The 19,979-nt window shown below is 49.0% G+C and overlaps 6 protein-coding genes across 6 annotated transcripts; 3 read left to right on the forward strand and 3 right to left on the reverse strand.

Moving 5' to 3' along the window:
* Positions 1 to 156: 156 nt before the first annotated feature.
* UREG_07081 (heat shock protein HSP98) lies at positions 157 to 2,940 on the forward strand (the record flags this gene model as incomplete). Its single annotated transcript, XM_002582262.1, has 1 exon — positions 157 to 2,940. One exon carries the CDS (start codon positions 157 to 159, stop codon positions 2,938 to 2,940), a length of 2,784 nt encoding a protein of 927 aa, XP_002582308.1.
* A 444-nt stretch (positions 2,941 to 3,384) lies between these two features.
* Positions 3,385 to 6,353, forward strand: UREG_07082 (uncharacterized protein; the record flags this gene model as incomplete). The annotated part of the gene is made up of 3 exons (XM_002582263.1): positions 3,385 to 3,701; positions 3,779 to 5,238; positions 5,311 to 6,353. The coding sequence occupies 3 exons, from the start codon at positions 3,385 to 3,387 to the stop codon at positions 6,351 to 6,353; spliced, it is 2,820 nt and encodes a 939-aa protein (XP_002582309.1).
* A 401-nt stretch (positions 6,354 to 6,754) lies between these two features.
* On the reverse strand, positions 6,755 to 12,010 carry UREG_07083 (uncharacterized protein; the record flags this gene model as incomplete). Its single annotated transcript, XM_002582264.1, has 1 exon — positions 6,755 to 12,010. The coding sequence occupies one exon, from the start codon at positions 12,008 to 12,010 to the stop codon at positions 6,755 to 6,757; it is 5,256 nt and encodes a 1,751-aa protein (XP_002582310.1).
* Positions 12,011 to 12,774: 764 nt separating this feature from the next.
* Positions 12,775 to 13,642, reverse strand: UREG_07084 (uncharacterized protein; the record flags this gene model as incomplete). The annotated part of the gene is made up of 4 exons (XM_002582265.1): positions 12,775 to 12,857; positions 12,910 to 13,144; positions 13,203 to 13,366; positions 13,432 to 13,642. The coding sequence occupies 4 exons, from the start codon at positions 13,640 to 13,642 to the stop codon at positions 12,775 to 12,777; spliced, it is 693 nt and encodes a 230-aa protein (XP_002582311.1).
* Positions 13,643 to 16,511: 2,869 nt separating this feature from the next.
* UREG_07085 (uncharacterized protein) lies at positions 16,512 to 17,222 on the reverse strand (the record flags this gene model as incomplete). Its single annotated transcript, XM_002582266.1, has 2 exons — positions 16,512 to 17,101; positions 17,198 to 17,222. 2 exons carry the CDS (start codon positions 17,220 to 17,222, stop codon positions 16,512 to 16,514), a joined length of 615 nt encoding a protein of 204 aa, XP_002582312.1.
* A 521-nt stretch (positions 17,223 to 17,743) lies between these two features.
* Positions 17,744 to 19,638, forward strand: UREG_07086 (uncharacterized protein; the record flags this gene model as incomplete). The annotated part of the gene is made up of 4 exons (XM_002582267.1): positions 17,744 to 17,871; positions 17,935 to 18,102; positions 18,154 to 18,506; positions 18,560 to 19,638. 4 exons carry the CDS (start codon positions 17,744 to 17,746, stop codon positions 19,636 to 19,638), a joined length of 1,728 nt encoding a protein of 575 aa, XP_002582313.1.
* Positions 19,639 to 19,979: the final 341 nt, after the last annotated feature.

Raw genomic sequence — 19,979 nt, forward strand, 5'->3', positions numbered from 1 at the left:
GGCCCAATCCTGCCCGCTGGCTGTCCAGGTTTTCTTCCTTTTGTTTTTACTTTCTCCTCTCTGTACATACACCGCACAACTCATGACTGGGAACTCCTACCCCCCACCAAATAACTTCTTCCGATTGCATTTCATTAATCCCCTACCTACGTCACAATGAACACTTCACAATTCACAGATAGGGCAAACCATGCCCTGATGCAAGCTGGAGAGCTGGCTGAACAGTTTGCCCACCCCGAGATTGTCCCCATTCATTTGGCCGTGGCCTTGCTCAACCCCACATCCGAGGACGCCGAAGGCCAACAACCTGTCCACGACTCTCACAAATCCGCAAATATCCCACTCTTCAAGCAGGTCATTGAAAGAGCCCATGGCGATCCACAGCAACTTGAACGTGCCTTACAAAAGTCCCTCGTTCGACTACCGAGCCAGGACCCTCCGCCGTCCCAGATGGCCATCTCGCCCGCCCTCGCCAAAGTGCTGCGCGCGGCCAAAGAACTATCCAAAACACAAAAGGACAGCTACGTTGCGATCGACCACCTAATCACCGCTCTGGCGCAGGACCCATCCGTCAAGCGGTGCCTGGCGGACTCGAATATTCCCAACGTTAAGATGATTGATTCCGCAGTGCAGCAGATCCGGGGGACAAAGAGAGTAGACTCCAAAACTGCCGATGCCGAAGAGGAGACAGAAAATCTCAAGCGATTCACTATCGATATGACCGCGATGGCGAGAGAAGGAAAGATTGATCCCGTCATCGGTCGAGAAGAGGAGATCAGACGAGTCATCAGAATCCTGAGTCGGCGAACGAAGAATAACCCAGTCCTCATCGGTGAGCCTGGCGTGGGAAAGACCACCATCGTTGAGGGTTTGGCCCGGCGGATCGTCAACGCTGATGTCCCTGCAAATTTGGCTCAATGCAAGCTCCTCTCTCTCGACGTCGGTGCCCTTGTTGCTGGCAGCAAATATCGTGGTGAATTTGAGGAGCGCATGAAGGGCGTCTTGAAAGAAATCGAAGATTCAAAAGATATGATCGTGCTATTTGTGGATGAAATGCACCTTCTGATGGGGGCTGGCAGCGGCGGCGACGGCGGTATGGACGCTGCCAACCTTCTCAAGCCGATGTTGGCCCGTGGCCAGCTGCACTGTATTGGTGCAACCACTCTCGGAGAATACCGCAAATATATTGAAAAGGACCAGGCTTTTGAGCGCCGTTTCCAACAGGTCCTCGTCAAGGAGCCCTCAGTGAACGAAACAATTTCGATTCTTCGAGGCTTGAAAGAGAGATATGAAGTTCATCACGGTGTCAACATCCTCGACGCTGCCATCGTTTCTGCTGCTACCTTGGCAGCCCGTTACCTCACGGCCAGACGACTTCCGGATTCGGCTGTCGACTTGATCGACGAAGCAGCTGCTGCAGTCCGCGTTGCCCGAGAATCACAACCGGAGGCCATCGATACCATGGAAAGGCGTCTCCGTCAGCTACAGATTGAAATCCATGCCCTGGAACGAGAGAAGGACGCCGCCTCGAAATCACGATTGGAAGTTGCTAAACAAGAGGCTGCCAACGTAAACGAGGAGCTACGGCCGCTCCGTGAAAAGTATGAGCGAGAAAAGCAACGCACCCGTGATATTCAGGACGCAAAGATGAAGTTGGACCAGCTCAAAGTTAAGGCAGAAGAAGCCACGCGGTCCGGCGACATGCAGACTGCCTCCGATTTAGTCTATTATGCGATCCCTGATGTTGAGAAGCGGATCGAACAATTGGAAGCCATTCGAGCCCGCCAAGAGGCGGCTGCAGCTGCTGCCCCTGGCGCCGACGGAGGTGAAACACTCCTCGCAGACGCAGTCGGCCCGGATCAGATCAATGAAATCGTTGCTCGCTGGACCGGTATTCCCGTCACTAGGCTAAAGACGACAGAGAAGGATCGCTTGCTCCATATGGAGTCACACTTGGGCAAGATAGTTATTGGCCAAAAGGAGGCTGTTACCTCCGTCTCCAATGCCATTCGGCTGCAGAGATCCGGCCTCTCCAATCCCAACCAACCGCCAAGTTTCCTGTTCTGCGGTCCCTCTGGAACGGGTAAGACTCTCCTGACAAAAGCACTGGCCGAATTCCTCTTCGATGATCCCAAGGCTATGATTCGATTCGATATGTCTGAGTACCAGGAGCGCCATTCACTCAGCCGGATGATCGGCGCTCCTCCAGGATATATAGGACATGACACTGGCGGTCAGCTTACTGAAGCTCTTCGACGCCGCCCATTCTCCATTCTACTCTTTGACGAAGTCGAAAAGGCTGCGAAAGAGGTCTTGACTGTTCTCCTCCAGCTAATGGATGACGGTCGTATCACCGATGGTCAGGGCAGAATTATCGACGCCAAAAACTGCATTGTCGTCATGACCTCCAATCTTGGTGCTGAGTATCTTTCTCGGCCCAACACCGCTGATGGCAACATCGACCCCACGACGAAAGAGCTTGTGATGGGCACACTGCGTGACTATTTCTTGCCCGAGTTCCTCAACAGAATATCCAGCATAATCATTTTCAACAGGCTGTCCAAACGAGAAATTCGGAAGATTGTCGATGTTAGACTGGGCGAGATCCAACGCCGGCTGGAGCAGAACGATCGAAATATTCAAATTTCCTGCTCAGAAGCAGTCAAAGATTACCTCGGCAAGGCTGGATATTCTCCGGCTTATGGCGCCCGTCCACTATCTCGACTCATTGAAAAACAGGTATTGAACCGCCTGGCTGTGTTGATACTCAGAGGAGCCATCCAAAGTGGCGAAGTTGCTCGTGTGGTAATGCACGAAGGACGTATTGAGGTAATTCCGAACCACGAGGGAAGCGAGGAAGAAGATGAGGAGATGATTGACGAGGATGATGCGCTTGCCGAGATAGAGGACGATATGGGGGACAAAGATCTTTACGAGTGATTGAGGAGATGGAAATGGAGATGATGGACACGATTTGATGATCAAATGACGGTTCTGCATTGGTTTTGGTTGATGAGTTTTTTTTTGGTTTTGCTGGTTAGCGAATCTCTCATTGCATTTGTTAACAACAAAAAGGTTGTGTAGTTAGAGCGGTGTTCTCAGTTTTGGGAGGCAGATTGCTTAATGAAGGGTGGACAGATAATCCTATTCAAAATTGCTGAAAAGCTCAAATCAATAATAATATATTCTCCCTACAGCACAGGAGTTGGTTCAACTAACGAACTAATCAAGGTGCATCGACCCCACGTGACTTCGTGATTTGCTCAAACTCACGCGACGTGTAACGAACGACAGAGCTCGGCTTCGACCTCTGGTCTTGACGTGAAGGCCCGTTCCTCAAGCTCAAGTCGCTGGGCTCAAATACAAACGGCATGTTTCGTTAAAATGCCATTCAAGCCCTTTAAGCCGCCGCTTATTCGAAAACCACCTAATGTCCCAGCGCAGCGGCTAAGCTCAGAGTCCGACCATCAGCACGCAACGAAGCGGCGCCGCATCAGCGACGATTCGATCGATTTGACCGAAGAAAAGGCGAAGCCAGAGGTCTCAGTGGAGATAACTCAGCAGGCTACAAAACTCGGGTCTAGCTACCGGAAACCGTTGACGTTGGTGAATAATTCGCATCATGTACCTGAGAAGCTTGGGCAGCATGGAGTCAAGGCTGATGATGATGGCGGGACGGAAGCCTACTATAATGTTCTTTGGTAAACAAAGACTTTGATGCTTGTGGGCGGTTGTTCTTCATCTCATGAGTTGTGGCTAATAGCTTGTTCTTAATTAGGCGGAAATTTACGGCAAAGAAACATAAAACCTGGGATGGTGATGGGATTTTGACCCTACGGGGCGGCTACGCCTATCTCCAAGATATCTCGGGACGGGACATGGGACGAATGATGTTCAATTCTACACTCGAACCGGGCTCGATGTTATCGGTTGGTGGGAAGGATGTGGAAGTTGAATCGCTACTCTCCAAGGAAGAATATCTGTCCGGTCGCCCATTTTTGAGCGTGAACAAGAGCACCACCGGCACCACATCGAAAAAGCAACCTGAATTGCCACGAATGGCGCCAGTTCATATTTCGCGCAGCACTTCTATATCTGGTTCTAAACCTATTAATTTCGCTACGAAACTTAAGGTAGACAGAAAAACAGCCGACGAGGTTGCCCCAAAAACGCTCAATGTGGCGGCACCGAAGAGCATGGCAATGAACAACGCTTTCAAGAATCCCCTGAAAGAAGATACTGTTTTGCCGTCAAAGCCGAATAACGTTCCCACCCCACGCCATGACCCGAATCAGCCGGGCGCAATCGTAATGAAACGTCCCACATCAGTTCCAAAGGAAAAGCAGCTTGTTGATGTTGTTATTGACCCCCTCCTGGGAAAACATCTTCGAGAGCACCAACGTGAGGGGGTCAAATTTCTTTATGAATGTGTAATGGGGATGCGTCCTTTCAATGGCGAAGGTGCCGTTCTTGCGGACGAAATGGGCTTAGGGAAAACCTTGCAGACGATTGCTTTACTTTGGACTTTAATGAAGCAGAACCCAATTCATGAGGCGCCACCAGTTGTCAAAAAGGCTCTCATCGTGTGTCCGGTTACACTTATAAAGAATTGGCAAAAGGAATTCAAAAAATGGCTAGGAAATGATCGGCTTGGTGTGTTTGTTGCGGACGGAAAACACATGAGACTGACGGACTTTACGATGGGAATGAGTTATAACGTGATGATTATCGGTTATGAAAGACTGCGTACAGTACAAGAAGAGCTAACCAAGGGTCGCGGAATCGATATCGTCATTGCGGATGAAGGGCATAGGTTGAAGACTGTTCAGAATAAAAGTGCCCAAGCAATACAGTCGCTTAATACCGCTCGACGCATTATCCTTTCCGGAACACCGATTCAAAACGACTTGAGTGAATTCTTTGCAATGGTGGATTTCGTCAATCCTGGGCTCCTAGGCACTTTCAAAATGTTTATGAAAGAGTTCGAAGGACCTATCGTCAAGTCTAGACAACCAGGGGCATCGAGAAAGGAGATTGAAAAGGGGAAAGCTAGGAGTGAGGAGCTAGCAAGTCTAACGTCCTTGTTTATCTTGCGCCGGACCGCAGATATTCTTTTGAAGCACCTCCCCCCTAAAACTGAATATATTCTGTTTTGCAACCCGACTCCCGCTCAGGCCAATATATACCGACATGTACTCGCCTCTCCGATATTTCAGTCAGCACTTGGAAACTCGGAGAGTGCGTTGCAGCTAATCACAGTTCTAAAGAAATTGTGTAATAGCCCTTCTTTACTTAACCAAAAAGCTCTAGCTGAAAATTCGAACTCTACAATTAGCTCCCTCCTATCGACGCTCCCTCCTAACCTTCTTCGACACTTTTCACCCGCGTCGAGTGGGAAAATTCGCGTTCTCGATCAACTCCTACACAACTTACGCAGTACTACATCTGAAAAGGTTGTGCTGGTGTCGAACTACACGTCAACCCTCAACCTTCTTGCCGCCCTCCTAACTTCTTTAGCCCTTCCATTTCTGCGTCTCGACGGTTCCACCCCAGCTAACAAGCGCCAATACCTCGTTGATGATTTCAACCGTTCATCTTCCAGTTCTTGCTTCGCATTTCTTCTCTCCGCAAAAGCTGGTGGAATTGGGCTCAATCTCACGGGCGCCAGTCGCCTAGTTCTTTTTGACGTAGACTGGAATCCGGCAACAGACATCCAAGCCATGGCACGAATACATCGTGATGGACAGAAGAGACACTGTCACATTTACCGGATGTTGCTCAGAGGAGGACTAGAGGAAAAGATCTGGCAGAGACAGGTCACCAAGATCGGTCTAGCGGATAGCGTGATGGACCAGAAAGGTGGTATAGCGCACTTTTCAAGAGAAGAACTGCGAGATCTATTCAGATTAGATGAAGAGACAGAATGTCAAACACATGAACTTCTGGCGTGTGAGTGCGGTGGACGGGGCAGAAATGCTCATATAGCAGATGAAGAAGCCATTGACAATGCCGGAACCTTAGCCGATTCCGACAGCATTACTGGAGATAGTGATGATTCAGCTGAATCCTCAGATATGCCCGCACTCAGAAAGGCATCCGAACTATCTATTCAACCCTCAGAACACAAGAGCAAGCGCGCCATTAAAAAGCGAAACGCGAAAATGCGCTATCTCATGCAATATTCCCATATCGATACATCTCTTCTCAACTCCGACCATAGAAAGGCTATAAAGGAACAGATTGCCGACGAAGTACTCTGGTCGTTACTTCAAGACGAAGGAAACGGAGTGAGGTATATGTTTAAAAGGGATGGATTTGCGGATCTGGCTGCAGATCCGACCGCTGTTCGATAGACATGCACTTTAGATATAAACCTTCGATGACAATGTTCGTCTAACTAATAAACAGTACAGATGGCTATCTATACTGTACATACATTCATGTGGAATACATACACAATAGAAATGTGTTACATGCAAATGCACTAGCTTATTGAGCATGCAAATGGAATGGAGACAAATCATTAAGACTATCAACATATGTACGGGGTACCCAACTAGACATTTTGTGATCCTCGAGCATAGTGCAGAAACTAAAATCGTGTTGCATATTGAAGAACAGAGGGATATAAAACTCGCTAACAACATTTGCCTACCAAATGGCCAAATAAACCCATTAATATTTCAAAACAAAAGAAAGGGCAAAAGAGTAACTCTTCCTAGCAATGCCAAAAGCTCAATCCAAGTAGGAGAATCTAATATCTCAACTTCCCCACAAGCCCAAACGTATATGCAGTCTCCGCCTCACTCTTCATTTGAATCATATAAATCTTAAAACTACCTCCCACAACGCCTCCTTCCTTTGCTACCCCTTGGAAATCCTCCCACACAGAGACGGCTATCCCCGTCCTGGCCACGCGCTCGAAGCAGCTTTCTCCCAGACATGCGTCGAGAAGAACCTGGCCGTGGGCCTTACTGTGGATGAGAATTCGCTTCTCAAGCTGGCGAGAAGCCGGTGCGGCCGCAGGAGTGTGTGACGGGGACATTGCCGTCGTTCCATCGGCGCTGGTTTCGTTTTCAATTGCGCCGGCGGAGTTGTGTATGCTGTTGGACGAAGTGCCTGGCGGAGAAGTGGCGGGTGATGCGGGAAGAATGGTCAGCCGTGCAGCACCCATATCGCGCCACTTGGATGCTGATTCACGGCAGTAAAGTCGAATTTTCGCATTGGTCAAACCGATTCCACCAGGCGCAAATCTAGAAGCCTCTTGTCCTCTGCCATTTGGTTGCCACGCAGGACTAGGATTCGATCCGGAGCGAGTCGATGTAGAGTATAAGCTACCACCTCGACTTCCAGTGCGGGACGTTAATGTCGACCTGGCGATGCTGAACATCTTACTACCGGCACCGAATCTCTTAAGTGCAGAAAATGCGCTGGCCATCGTTCCAACGCTGCTTTCAGTAACGCCAGCAACAGATGGGGCTGGTGCGCTGGACGCACGGTAGCTGCTCTTCGATAGGCCACCGTACCAGCTAAACCAACCACTTCCCTTGGTGGATCTGGTAGAATTATAACGCGATAGTGATGTTGGTTGGTTCGAATATGGGTCACGAGCGTTTTGTAAAGCAATATATGTTGGATTGTTAATACGAGCTTGGTTAATCAGCCCGTAAAGTTTGTCGCACTCATCCGGACTTCGTGAACGGAACATGACATTAGTTCCGGTGAATATCAACTTGGATTTCGAGGTTGGAGGTGAGCGTATACTAATGTCAAGCGCAGTACCTCGTCGTATCGGAACTAGCGGTGTTAATTCCAAGGCAATAAGAGGTCTTTGACGTGGCGTGCCTTCATCTGATTCGGGTTCAGGTTGTGAGTGGGCAGGTCCCATCTCGCAAGCTTCGATAAGGCCCGGGGTTACCACAATGCTACACTCCTCTGGATATAACGCTTCCCATGAACCCTTGTCATGCCAATAGTATATAGATGCAATGGTCTTTTCAGCTTTTGAAGGTTGAGATGGGACTGTTTTATATGGAGCTTGGGACGCGGAATTAGACGGAGCTAGTGTTGTATCAGGCAAAGTCGGTGAAGAAGGTGGCGATGACACCTTGTTGGCACGATTCGAACCAGTTGGTGGTAATGGAGTTGCGAGATCGTTACTCTCCAATTCCTCATCTGAGGTTTCCGTTGAGGAGTAGACAGTATGGCGTTCCACAGTTGAGGTGTCCGACTCGGTAGAAGCTGTGGCTGTTGAAGGCTCATATTCATGTTTCAGTGGAGACGAGGTTCTCCTGTGACGAGCCCAAGGAGAAAAGGTTGGTGTTGCGGCTGAAGATGAGGACTTCTTTGAGCGAGAAGGACTTGGAGACCGATGTGGCGGCGGTGCTGGAACATCTTCAGTAAAAACTGGTTGGTCACTCGATTCACTTCTCAAAAACAGCTTATCATCGATTTCATTCCTCTGCTTGGGAGACTTGGGTTTAGGGGACCCGGAACGATCCTCAACAGGAACAGGAGAGGAGGGAGGTGTGATTCTCGGTGTCTTTTGTCTCAGCCTAGGCATCGACGGTAAGTCTAGCGATGGCACTGGGGACAGAGAGCGTCTGCCCAACCTAGTGACCTCTGCGATAGGCCTTTGTGCGCCTTTTTCGGAGCGCTTCATGGTCTTGAAATCCTTCAACTCTGGCGAAACGGATCGTGCTAACAGTTCTGACTCGCGCTTTCTTGTCTTTGATTCTGCAATATCTAACCCCCTGACATCTCCCTCAGGGCTTCGAGCATCTCCTGAGGATATGGGGGATAGTGGACCATACTTAGATCGCCTCTTTGCTTGGGATCTCTTCAATGTCGTGGGTGAAGTACCTCCAGCCATGTCCATAGCCTCGTTTAGGCTTCGAGGGGGCCGTACAAGCGTGTCCGTGACGGGGCTCGAGGAGCCATGGATTGCTGGTTTCTGTTGATTTATTGAACCCCTTGACGACTCTGAAACTACGGACTCCCGAGATGCCTGGAAATTGCTAACGAATGTGGCCTGGTCATCTTCAACGGTCTGCTTCGTTTCAAAGCGCCTTTCGCCAATAGGCATGCCAATGTCAGTTGGACTTGGTATAATACTCCTTGTTGACAAGACCGATTCCGAGCGTTTAAGGTCAATCGGAGGACGTTGTTTCTTCTGCTTCGCACGGTTGACGAAGCTCAGTGACCGATTGATCTTTGGTGGAACAGGGCTAAGGCCTAGCATATGGACCCATTCGAATCCAATCTGTTCATCTTCTGTTTTCAGAGACAGAAGTTCATACCAATTACCACCTTCTTCAGGTACACCTCGAACCATGATGACGATTTCACCTTTCGTATCACCATTCCTGGCAGAAACGCGGCCATGGTCGATTGGTGGAAACAACAGCCAACGGCCTGCGCTGTCAACTTCACAGATGAACAAGTCTCCACCAGGTCCATGTTCCGTTGGATTATCTCGTAGAAGTAATTCACTCCGGCAGTCGATTTGTTGTCCAGTTGAATGGAGAAATGAAAGATCAAAAAAGTCGCGTGCGCGAACCCGTCTATTTTGATTCACCTCGACATCTTTCAAAACTTTCAAAGTATGGATATCCCGTGCTCTACATGCATCAGTTGCACTCGCGGCTTCGTCTTCGAGTCTTGCTCTCTCTTCATTCGCTCTGTGTCGTGCATCGGTGACAAGCGATTGATATTTCTTTTCAATCTCTGACGCTTTTGGAGATGATTGTATGTAATTGAGACCTTTGAACGTCTTTGCAAGATACTTCAATCGGACTAAAGGCCTTTTGAGCAAGAAAGCCACGTCAACTCGTTCCCCGTCTCCATCAATCACATCTCCATTCTCATCTTGTGACATCCCCGCGTAGAGGCTTTGAGCGTCCGAATTAGGGCCTTTAGAGACCTCATCTGGATCGGGCGGAGCAAGGTTGACTACTACATCTTGAAAGCCAAGGCGCCACGCCGACAGGTAATCTGCGTATACCTTTTGCGCTCCCTGGGCCCAATTTAAAAGCCCGTCAGGATTATCCAGCGGAATCTTTTTGTGAAGCGCTTTCAACTTCTCAAGAGAAACACCCATATTCACTATGGGCCTTGTGAAGTTGTCGTCGTCGTTGGGTTTAGCATTTGGGCGAAATAATCCAGCAGCAATTGCCGAATCAGTTTTTGAAAGAACAGATGTCAACAATACCGGGATGACACCGCCAACGAGAGTCCGAAGCTCCCGCATGTACTTAGCTTCATCAGAGGCGAGCTCTCGCATAATATCCCCCACAGTAGCAGTGGCAAGGCGGCTCCGATTCGTGCGAATACTCCTTGCAGACCGGATGCTGCGACTACCGCCTGTTGGAAGGGACAGAACCGACATCAAGTCAGCATGAGTAGCAAGTTTCCGTTTTGAAGAACTTGCACCGGGTCCGGGCATAGAGTAGGGATCGAACTGATCTCTTATTTCAGACTCCGATACGTCATCACCCTCTAAGGCTGCAGAAGCTGCATTTGGGTGTTTTTCAGGCTCTTTCGCCGTCTCCGTTGTGGTGTTCAAGGTATCAACCGAAGCAATAGTAGACAATCTGTGCATACCGGTTCCGGGGAACATCCTCCTTAGGGTCAACGGAGGAGGTCGATCAGTCAAAGATACTTCGGACCCATCCGAGGAAATGGGGCGGTCAAGGCTAGAGGACGACTTTAAAGCCTCTTCAACAGATTCGCGTAGCATTGACATCTTGCGATGCTCCATAGATTTTGGTCGTTTACTGGCCTTGGATCGCTTTAAACTGGCTGGAGAAGTCTCGGAAGGGTCATTGTTCACAGTATTAGACTCTTTTGGGTGATATTTCCCATCAGTGCCGCTGAAACTTTTTCGACGTTTGTGGGGGTCTTTACGGGAAGTATTTTGGTCTTCTGATGCAGACTGCTTTTCGTCCGTATCGACGTCCTTTTTAACAGTTGACATGCTTTTCCAGCGAGGGGACGACTTCAATGGAGGCGGCATCTCCACATATGATTCATCATCGTCGATAAAAGGGTCACTAGTTCTAGAAAGCCATGCTTCCACTTTGGAACCGTGAGATTGTTGAACGGGAGGCAGGTCCTTCTTGGAGAATTTGGTCTTCGAGTCGATGGCTTGTGTGTTGATGTCCCCTTTGGGCTTCATAGTCCGTGTCGGAGCTTTCATTTTAGGACTTGCCATCCGGGTTTCCTTACCAGAAAAGCTCGCAGCATCACTCGATTCATGTGGCCTTGAATGGTCGCTTTTGTACGGGAAATCGTTGACGACATACTTCGCCCTCACTTCCCTTCTGGTAGATTTACGTCGAGAAGTCGACTTCTTTTCACTAGACCCATAGCTGAGTTCCTTGTAATCAATCGACGAGTTGCTTCTTCCGGAGTCTCCAGAACGCATTGGACTTTGAGAAGCCGTCGGCGGCCTCAGCGGCCCAGGGTAGACATTTATCCCATCACCAGTTAACGGCTTTTCGGTGGGCTTTTCCTTCTTTCTTTCTGAAAGGTCCTTTGTATTCCCGTATCCGTATGTTGCTTCCGCGTCTCTTCGCGATGTCCTTTTCGTAGGAGACGGTGATGGAGACCCGGTTGGAGGCCTATCCTTTCTCCAATGCGCATCGCTGATAACTCGTTTCTTGGGAGCGTTACCGCCTGACCGACTTGTTACCTTCTTCTTTTTTCCTTCTTCTTCGGACCCGCGTGTCCGTATCCTTCCAGCGTCCTCCCGATCTTTATCCTTCCGCTTCTGCCTGGGCTCGACTCCGCTCTCTCTGCTGCGTTTATCCTCGTCTTCGTCGCTTGCACCGACATCGGGAGCAATTACAACCCCTCCACCTTGTTGCTGCCATTTTCGCACCTTTTCCCTGACGGTATTGGTGTCATGCGGACCTAATGGATCGCCTAGGTCAAGGCGCTTGGGCTTGGACGCGGGGCTCTTCCCACTTCCTCGATTGGAAGGCCGATGCGGAATACCGGGCGAGGGCATTTAGCTAAGAGACTGGTAACATGAGCGTTTGATCTCAATATCTCATCGTGCTTTTGTAAAATGGGGTCAGATGTGTGAAGTTGCAAAAGCGGGCTCCGATTTGTTTGGCAGTGGATTTGTTTGTTTACATACCAGAAGCACAAACCGCATTGTCTGGATGCACCCAAATTATAGTGAGAATTTCAGGAATAGAGGGAGGGTTTCAGAGGAGAGCACCAAAGGAACAAAAATTGACAAGGTGAACTGTCTGGTTTGCATCTGGGCTTGCTGCGTCAACGTTGATGCGATTGAGTGGAGTCAGACAAACAATGCATGAATGCATGCAAGGGTGGAACTGTGACAGTGGTCAAGCGCAGCAAGAATCAAACGGCCGGTGTTTAGCAACTGCTCTTTAACCAAAGTGGCTGCAGTCAAATAAACGGCAAGACCAGCGGTTCCCGCAGCCTGTCACTCTTGGGTGTCGATGATGTCTGTTGTGGGTGCACTCTTGGCGGCGTTTGTTTACATTTCACATGCCAGACAAGAGTTGCTGGGCAGTCTACAGATGAAAATAATGCGACACAGCAGGAGACCACTATCACCCATGAGAATATGCCTGTTGTCTAATATCTAGAGTCATTGCAGATGAGCCTGCCCATTACTACTTTTGTAAACCTGAAAACAAACCAATTAAAAGTATTTAGTAGGTCATCGAACGGTTCCACAGCAGGGAAAAGAAAATGCATCTGCAGGAGCCCTGTGCCCTGAATCAACTTCTGCGGCTGCTAATTCAGCTTGCGCACTTTGGCGTTTTCGTTCACTTCCTTCACCGCTCTTGACATCACGCAGATGCTGTTATTGACCCAGTCTATACATGTTTGTTAGTATGTTGAAGGATCCTTAGGGACGAAAAGGCTTACAAGATGGAATCACAATCCAAATGAAGTTCATGAAAAAGTAGTAACACCAGAAATAGTATCCTTCTGGGCGGCAATAGCTCAGTCCGTTGTGGTAGTGGTCGAACATGCTGGTGGCATAGTAGAGGATATCGCCATAGATTTGACCAACGGAGACAAGTAATTGCAATGGGTGACGAAGGTGCGACTCCATGGTGATTAAGTAGGCAAGGAGAAACGACAACGGCCCCCACATTACCTGTTGACATGCGGATCAGTATTGAGGTGCATTTGCTCTGTTGGAGCGAGGGACCTACGGCAGTAATGGTTTCCATGCAGAGCACGAACGGGTCGGAGGTCAAGTATCGCGAATCAGATAGCGAGTATTCCTTCCAGAGCTGGCCGAACAGATCCTGCGCAGGTGCCATGCGGGTGTGGTTGACGACGAAGTATCCTTCGAAGAAAAGATGAATGCTTCCACCTGAGCGAAAAGAACCGTTAGCCAACCGCAGTCTCGCCCTTTCATTCTCGCGGGGGGCGACATACTCAGAACAAACCACAGCACTGCGGCCTTGTCTTTCTTGGATAAATTCGGCCGAACATATGACACCACGGCCAACGTGACGAGCAAGATCAAGCCCCAAGACACCGCGAATCCACCAACGAGCAACGGCACAGACCATTTGTTTGCCAGATACCCGACGAGCTGGGCCTCAACGGGGTAGTAAGGGTGCGCAGATGTCGTTAGGTTGGCCATGGCGGTTCAATTGTGCTGCTTGCGGGACGAAGCGCTGTCTGATCAAAAGGGGTGGCGGATAACTGCAGCAGACGGGTGTCAGTGAAGATTAGCGGGATATAGAGGGGCAAGGCCGCGAGGGATTGGAAGACGGGGATTATTTACAAGTTACCTCGTTCAGGTTGTGCCCTTTCGTCTGCAGCGCGTTTCTCTTGCTTCCTTTCTTCGCGGTTCGCTCGCTTCTTTTCAGGAACAAAAAGCGAGTTTGCGCCAAGCCGCGTGCATCGTACGTCCCGGAGATCGGCTGCTCCACGGCCTCCCCGGGATCCGTCGTTGATTTTGATTTCTCTTCATGATGGGATAAAGATGCACAGAAGACAGAGCTACCTGGATTCTCGAACAGTGACTCAAAGAACGGATTCAGTCATCTTTTAGGGCAAAATGGCGCAAAACTCCTTCATGATCGAGCTGCAAATGTTGATGCCGGACACTTTTGAACATACCCTGATATCAATCTAAAATCTTTCAATATACCCTTTGGATTCTAGCATGACGCTTTCTACCACGAGGTGAATCTGGCTCTCAGTGAAACCTCACTATGGCCTTGGATTTCCTTCAAATCTTTCACTCAATGCACACGCTTTTGAAGTCTTGATACTTTTGGGAAATCCAAATAGTATGTATGGCTCTGGCTTGATCCGCACCTATATATTTTAGCATCTTGAGAATTGATCCTTGACATATCAAGAGCTCTTCCTCTTACTAAAAGCAACTACTACAAGAAGATTTGTAACAACTTATATCAGGTGTTCTAGGATTTCCTACAACCTGTTGACTCAAGTCATGACTGCCCGAGTTATGCCGACTACAGTTCATGACTACCAAGAGTGGCTTTTAGATGAGCTGCTCAATACGGTTGTGGTCAGGTTCTTGACAATAACAAAAAGAAAGGAACTCAAACTCCAGGTTGGAACAAGTATTTTACGTCTATTTCAGCGTTTTTTTTACTTTTTCCCTCCCTCTTGACGGACATTCTCGTATTAGATTTTAAGGACTTTGCAACTCCGTACACCTTCGCTGCAAAAGACCCTGATGCGTGCATCCTCCCAGACACCTTACCTTTACCAAGAGTTGTTGTCGAGACAGGCTGGTCAGAGTCTTGGCCACGGTTGAATGCCCACAAGGATCTCTAGTTTGTCGGAAGCACCTAAGCCCTCTATCAAACCGACTGGCAACCAACATGACCCATTATTGGGCCGTGAACCCCTAAAGGAGAGCGCACAAGGCTCCTGGCATGCCGTTACAACGACATACTACCATGACTACATACTACATATCACAATCACAAACCCCTGAAAATCGACCTTGTCTCTGAAACAGAACCGGAAATATATCACGCACAAATACCTTGTGTGTTTCTCGGAGGAGCCGTGCCATGTAAGTTATCATCTATCTTTCCGTTTCCTGCCAGCCCTCTGATCCATCATTAGTTTGCTCAGTTCCATGGGAAGGGGTTATTATCCAAATTGGGCCTTGTACCATCGGAAAGCCCGTGATCACGCAGGCTGCCTCTTTTCGGTCTTCATCTCTCATTGCAAATCCCATCGATCTTTGTCATCGTTCTCGTCGAGTTTAATGCACTATTTTATATGATTGTCTATAATATGGGCTGGGAATCTGAAGGGGGCGCATCTCCATCTCCACTTACACTTCATGGGAATTCTATCAAGAATATGGGTACGACTACTTCAGTACGGAATTGAATAGTATGGGGAAGTGATTTTGTGGGCTACTTCCCGTTGCAGCACTATATGATACTATTTACGGGACAATGAGGTACCTCAGTGCTCATCCCCAATCTGGGCCTCAATATTCGAATTATCGATTTTTGGACGAAGGTGAGGTCTCATACCAGTCTTGTGATTGTTGTCTATGAAAGCCATACTGCTCAACTGGAGCAACAGGCGATGCCTTGAATAGGCCCATTATAATATTAGATACTAATAAATCACTGCAAGCCTAAGTCCGAAGCACGCCGAAGGTAAATTGGACTGATATTCAACCCAACTTCCAATATTCGAACCGCTACCAGACTCCAAGGCACAGAGACTAAATCTCTATTTGCCTCTACATTTGAATCGCAGAAAGCAAGCTTCTGCAAGCCTGGCTTTCCGGGATTTCAAGAATGGAATTCATACAGTAACTTTCTCAGTTCGCGGACATTGGCGGTTGGTCACAAGGTCATGTCTTCTTCATTGTCATACCCTTCCCAGTGCACTTTATACCACAGTTCGCGACCTCTCTCTTCTCTGAATCAAGAATGCAACCACCCCAAAAAGATAGTTTGCCTATAGACCAGCGTGTATTGAACCTCGCCAGACTGCACTGGGGCCTCAGGGCTATTAAGCAGGGAGATACCCATTTTAGCAGCAACATATTGATCTCCGTATCCTTTTTCGGGTGTTTATGCAGACAGGTTGGGGCGTCACATAATGAAAGCAAGGGGCTGCTTGGAGCCATAAAACTTCTAGCAGGCGGTCCTTGCAGTTCCTCACTTGCAGGAGATTCAGTGCGGATTTGATCATGAGACATGAGGAACTCACTGGAGGTTTGATGCAAAAATCCAAGGGGTTCATCTGAAATCGCTCAGAGGTGGATGGGGCAATAGGTGTTCACGTACCCCGTACAGTTCTCAAACTGAAAATCATAATCGGCTTTTGCCGCTATACCGCTGATTTCTGTCCTGACATTTATCCCCAAATGGTCTGATTTTTTTAGCCACGTATAACAGCAGTATCAATCAATCTTCCTTCGCGTATTGATATTCTAGGAAACTGCCAGATAGTCATTTTAATTGGTTTAGCAAAGTGAATTGACAAAGTCCTATTCCTCAAATTGGCTGCACCATCGACCTCGCCATATCGACCTTGACCGTATCGACGATTCCTCTCTCCGCTAGGCGAGCGAGTACACGAACGGCCCAGCCTTGACAGTTCTCCTTGACTTCCTTCCGGCTCGCAGCTCTAGGTGGAGGTTCTTGTTCAGCAAGCTGCCTCACGACGGCGGCTTGTCCATCGGTCAGGTTGGCGAGAAGAAATATGTCCTGGAATGTATCGGAATCGAGGATTTGGACGGGATCCGAGGAAGGCGTGTAAGCCATACATTCCGCATCCCCGTTTACTTCGTATACCATGCCAGGATCGTTTTCGCGAGCGACGTAGAGTGCCCAGTGGATAGGTTCGCCGGGGGCTTGGTTGTGGTGGACAAGTGAGAGTTGTAGCGGGTGATCGTGATGACCTGGATTGTCATCAGGGTCGAGCTGAGCCCATTTTTGTGTTCCCTTTCGACGTTTGAACGTCTGGCCCTCGACTTCGCAGAATTCAGAGAAGCCGATAGTTTGAACTTTGGTATCTGGAGGGGGGTAGATATCCATTGAGAAACGCCCACTTGGATTTGATGTTGGCCAGGATGGTTTTGGCACTGTGGATGGACAAGCAGACGAGTATTGGAGAAGGGTAACTGCTCAGTAGGTCAAGGATAGATTGGCAGCTTGTATTGAGCCGATCCGTGTGATACCTTGCCTCCGGCAGGCATTGTTCATGCTGGACGGGAGCAGGACGGAGTACAGTCAATCCGCTCATAACTATCTAACAGCAATCTTTGCAGATAGGAAGAATCCTATAGCCGTTGCTTGTTTAGTTACCACTTCCCTGAGGCCTTGAGAACCATGTTAGCAACTGAAAGCAGAATGTTTGCATAAACTCCGTGGCTGGAAAGGCCAAAAGTGAGGTGGAAATAGCGCATCGTGTCGTTGGTTAACTAACTGCTGCGCCAGCGGGGAGCAAGCATCATCTCGACTCACCTTCTGAAGCACTTATGGAGCGGCCAGCCTCCTCTCCAACCATCAGGAGCTATGGCATCAGATAGAAGAAGCTCGCTCGCCATTCGGAGCGGCTTGAATGCTCGGATGCCAAATACTCCGCCTGGAATTGCGGCCTTGTTTCTCATTCATTTCGACATCAAAGCCGGGTTAGTTCAACCGCCCGTTCCGTCATCTCTAAGGATCATGCTGATTATCTTCGTTCAATAGATATACAATTGTGTGGAAAGAGAGTCTACCCGATGGTCAGTGCTCCGGGCTTTGTCCGCCTCTGTCCTTTACTGATTACCAGCACCACAGTCGTTCTCCAAGATGTCGTCGAATTCAAGTCTCTCCCGTCCGGTCTTCATAACGTGAAGGAGGATCTTGTGTAGGTGGAGCTTAGTGTGGACATTTGATAGCGAGGCTACTGACTATTGCTATTGATCATCAGATATTTCGTTCAAGATGATTACGCCGGTCTCAGTGCCTTTGTCAACCAGCCCGCCGACGAGAGCGAACGGAACGCGCTCATGCTGGCCGTGGGCGTTTTGGTTCCATTAAGCCAGGGAAGGCTGGGAAAGGCCTGGAGACATGCTGCATGCCTGAAAGAGCTGGCTCGGTATGATTAGGACGGTGTCGCGATTGTGGTGCTCTGCTAACCCTCAGTTAGGAAGCTTGCAGACGACTATCACAATCACCAACCCCTAGTAGAATACTGGGAAACCTTTCAGCTACCTAATAATCAACACGACTCTCCCCCTGATTCTCCTTTGACCTCCATTTCGAGCCTCAAGGCAAAGCAGGCCATGCGCCCAGACGACTTTCAGCGAGGCCGTGCGATCAGCGATGCCACAGCACTGTTGACGGCAACGCAGGTTCTGGCTCCGTTCCATCCCGCACTTTGCCTACCCGACTTCAAAAATTCATTTGGCCCATTGATGTTCCCACTGTATCGAGCAAGCCTATTGAGAAAGCGTATCCTTCTTATTGGAGATGCGCCCGTCGAGACGTCTTGCAACTTTGGTAGGTTATCATATCAACATTAGCTACTTGTGCTTTATCTGACAGCCTTCGAGTATATGATTTAGCCCTACTATCCTCGCTTCCGCAAACACTCTTACCGTTCCTCCCATCGACCGACTCGCCAGCGCTCAGACCTTGGCCATTGTTCAACGTCGGTGTGCATGATTTACCGTACCTAACCTCGTTGTCGCGTAAAACGAGCGCACAAGACACCGCGCAAAACAACTGGATTGCGTGTACCAGCGATCGGGTTTTGGGACTAAAACCAGAACTATACGATATCCTAGTCGACCTGCCACCATCGTATTCCAAAGATGCTCCGGAGAAGATATACCCCAAGCTTCTATTCTCTTCGCCTCATTCAACCCCGAAAGACCAAAAGCAGATTGGAATAAAGGCTACTCAACGAGATATACGACGATACTTGACCCTTAGGGGAGGTTTAAACGTCCTACCCCGAGCTGGCGCCGCAGCGGACGACGCGGAAGATTTCGATAACTCGTCTACGTTCTCGTCCAACTCGCTCGTTGAGCCACTTTCTTGGCCCCTTTTAGCCTACACGTCATTTATCTGGTGGGCTTCAGCAGGAGAAAAGGGGGCTGGCCAGTCCGACGAAGAGAAAGAGCAGGATGCTAGACTATTACTTCCAGATGACGACAGCGTATATGCACCGGGCGGCCGTCGTGGCAGTGTCTCTTACCAAGAACCAGATAGTCGGACGCAAGAAATAGCACTGATAACCTATTTCCGACGCTTGACCACTCAGATATTCACCGTCCTTTATGATATCGTACGCCGTCAGGATCAAGATGAAACCGAGAGTGCCGAAGAAACAGATGAAGTGGACACACCCAGCCATTCTGGCGATGAATACCAAGACGAACCCGAAGAGTCGTTGCTCATCGATGCCAACCAACAGGACACTGATCCACTTTTGGACGCTCGGGCATCTGCGCGATGCAACGATGATGAAATCGTGCCCATCACGACGGAGGACATAACGCGGATGGGCCTCGACCCATGGAGCGAATCAGATCGGAGGTTTGTTGAGGAGCTGGTGCGTGTGTGGTGGAGTCGGGAAGGCCAAGTGCAAGGGGGAAAGATCAGGTGTTGTGGTGTGCGGATTCTTTAACACATATAACCACTGTATATGCATAAGATGCTGGTCTCAGTGGATGTGCACTGGCTTCTTCGAAATACTGATCAAATTTGCGGTATATGCCGAAGATTAAACGGTCACATCAATGATGACCTCAACAGTTTTTGCTGAACGATTCATATCCAATTATCAATATGGCCCAAATCAAACTCCATCCGTTCATAGCGCATAATACCGACTCCTTTATGTCAAGAGCTAGCATATGGAGTGGCGCAAGATGAAATGGTAAGCTGCATTCTGTCACCACATGGCAAACAAGTAAGATATATAAACACAACATATAGGGAACCGAGAGCTCGCGTATCGACAAAAGC

This window comes from Uncinocarpus reesii, genomic scaffold, assembly GCF_000003515.1.
Source record: "Uncinocarpus reesii 1704 scaffold_5 genomic scaffold, whole genome shotgun sequence".
In the NCBI taxonomy this organism is placed as follows: domain Eukaryota; kingdom Fungi; phylum Ascomycota; class Eurotiomycetes; order Onygenales; family Onygenaceae; genus Uncinocarpus; species Uncinocarpus reesii.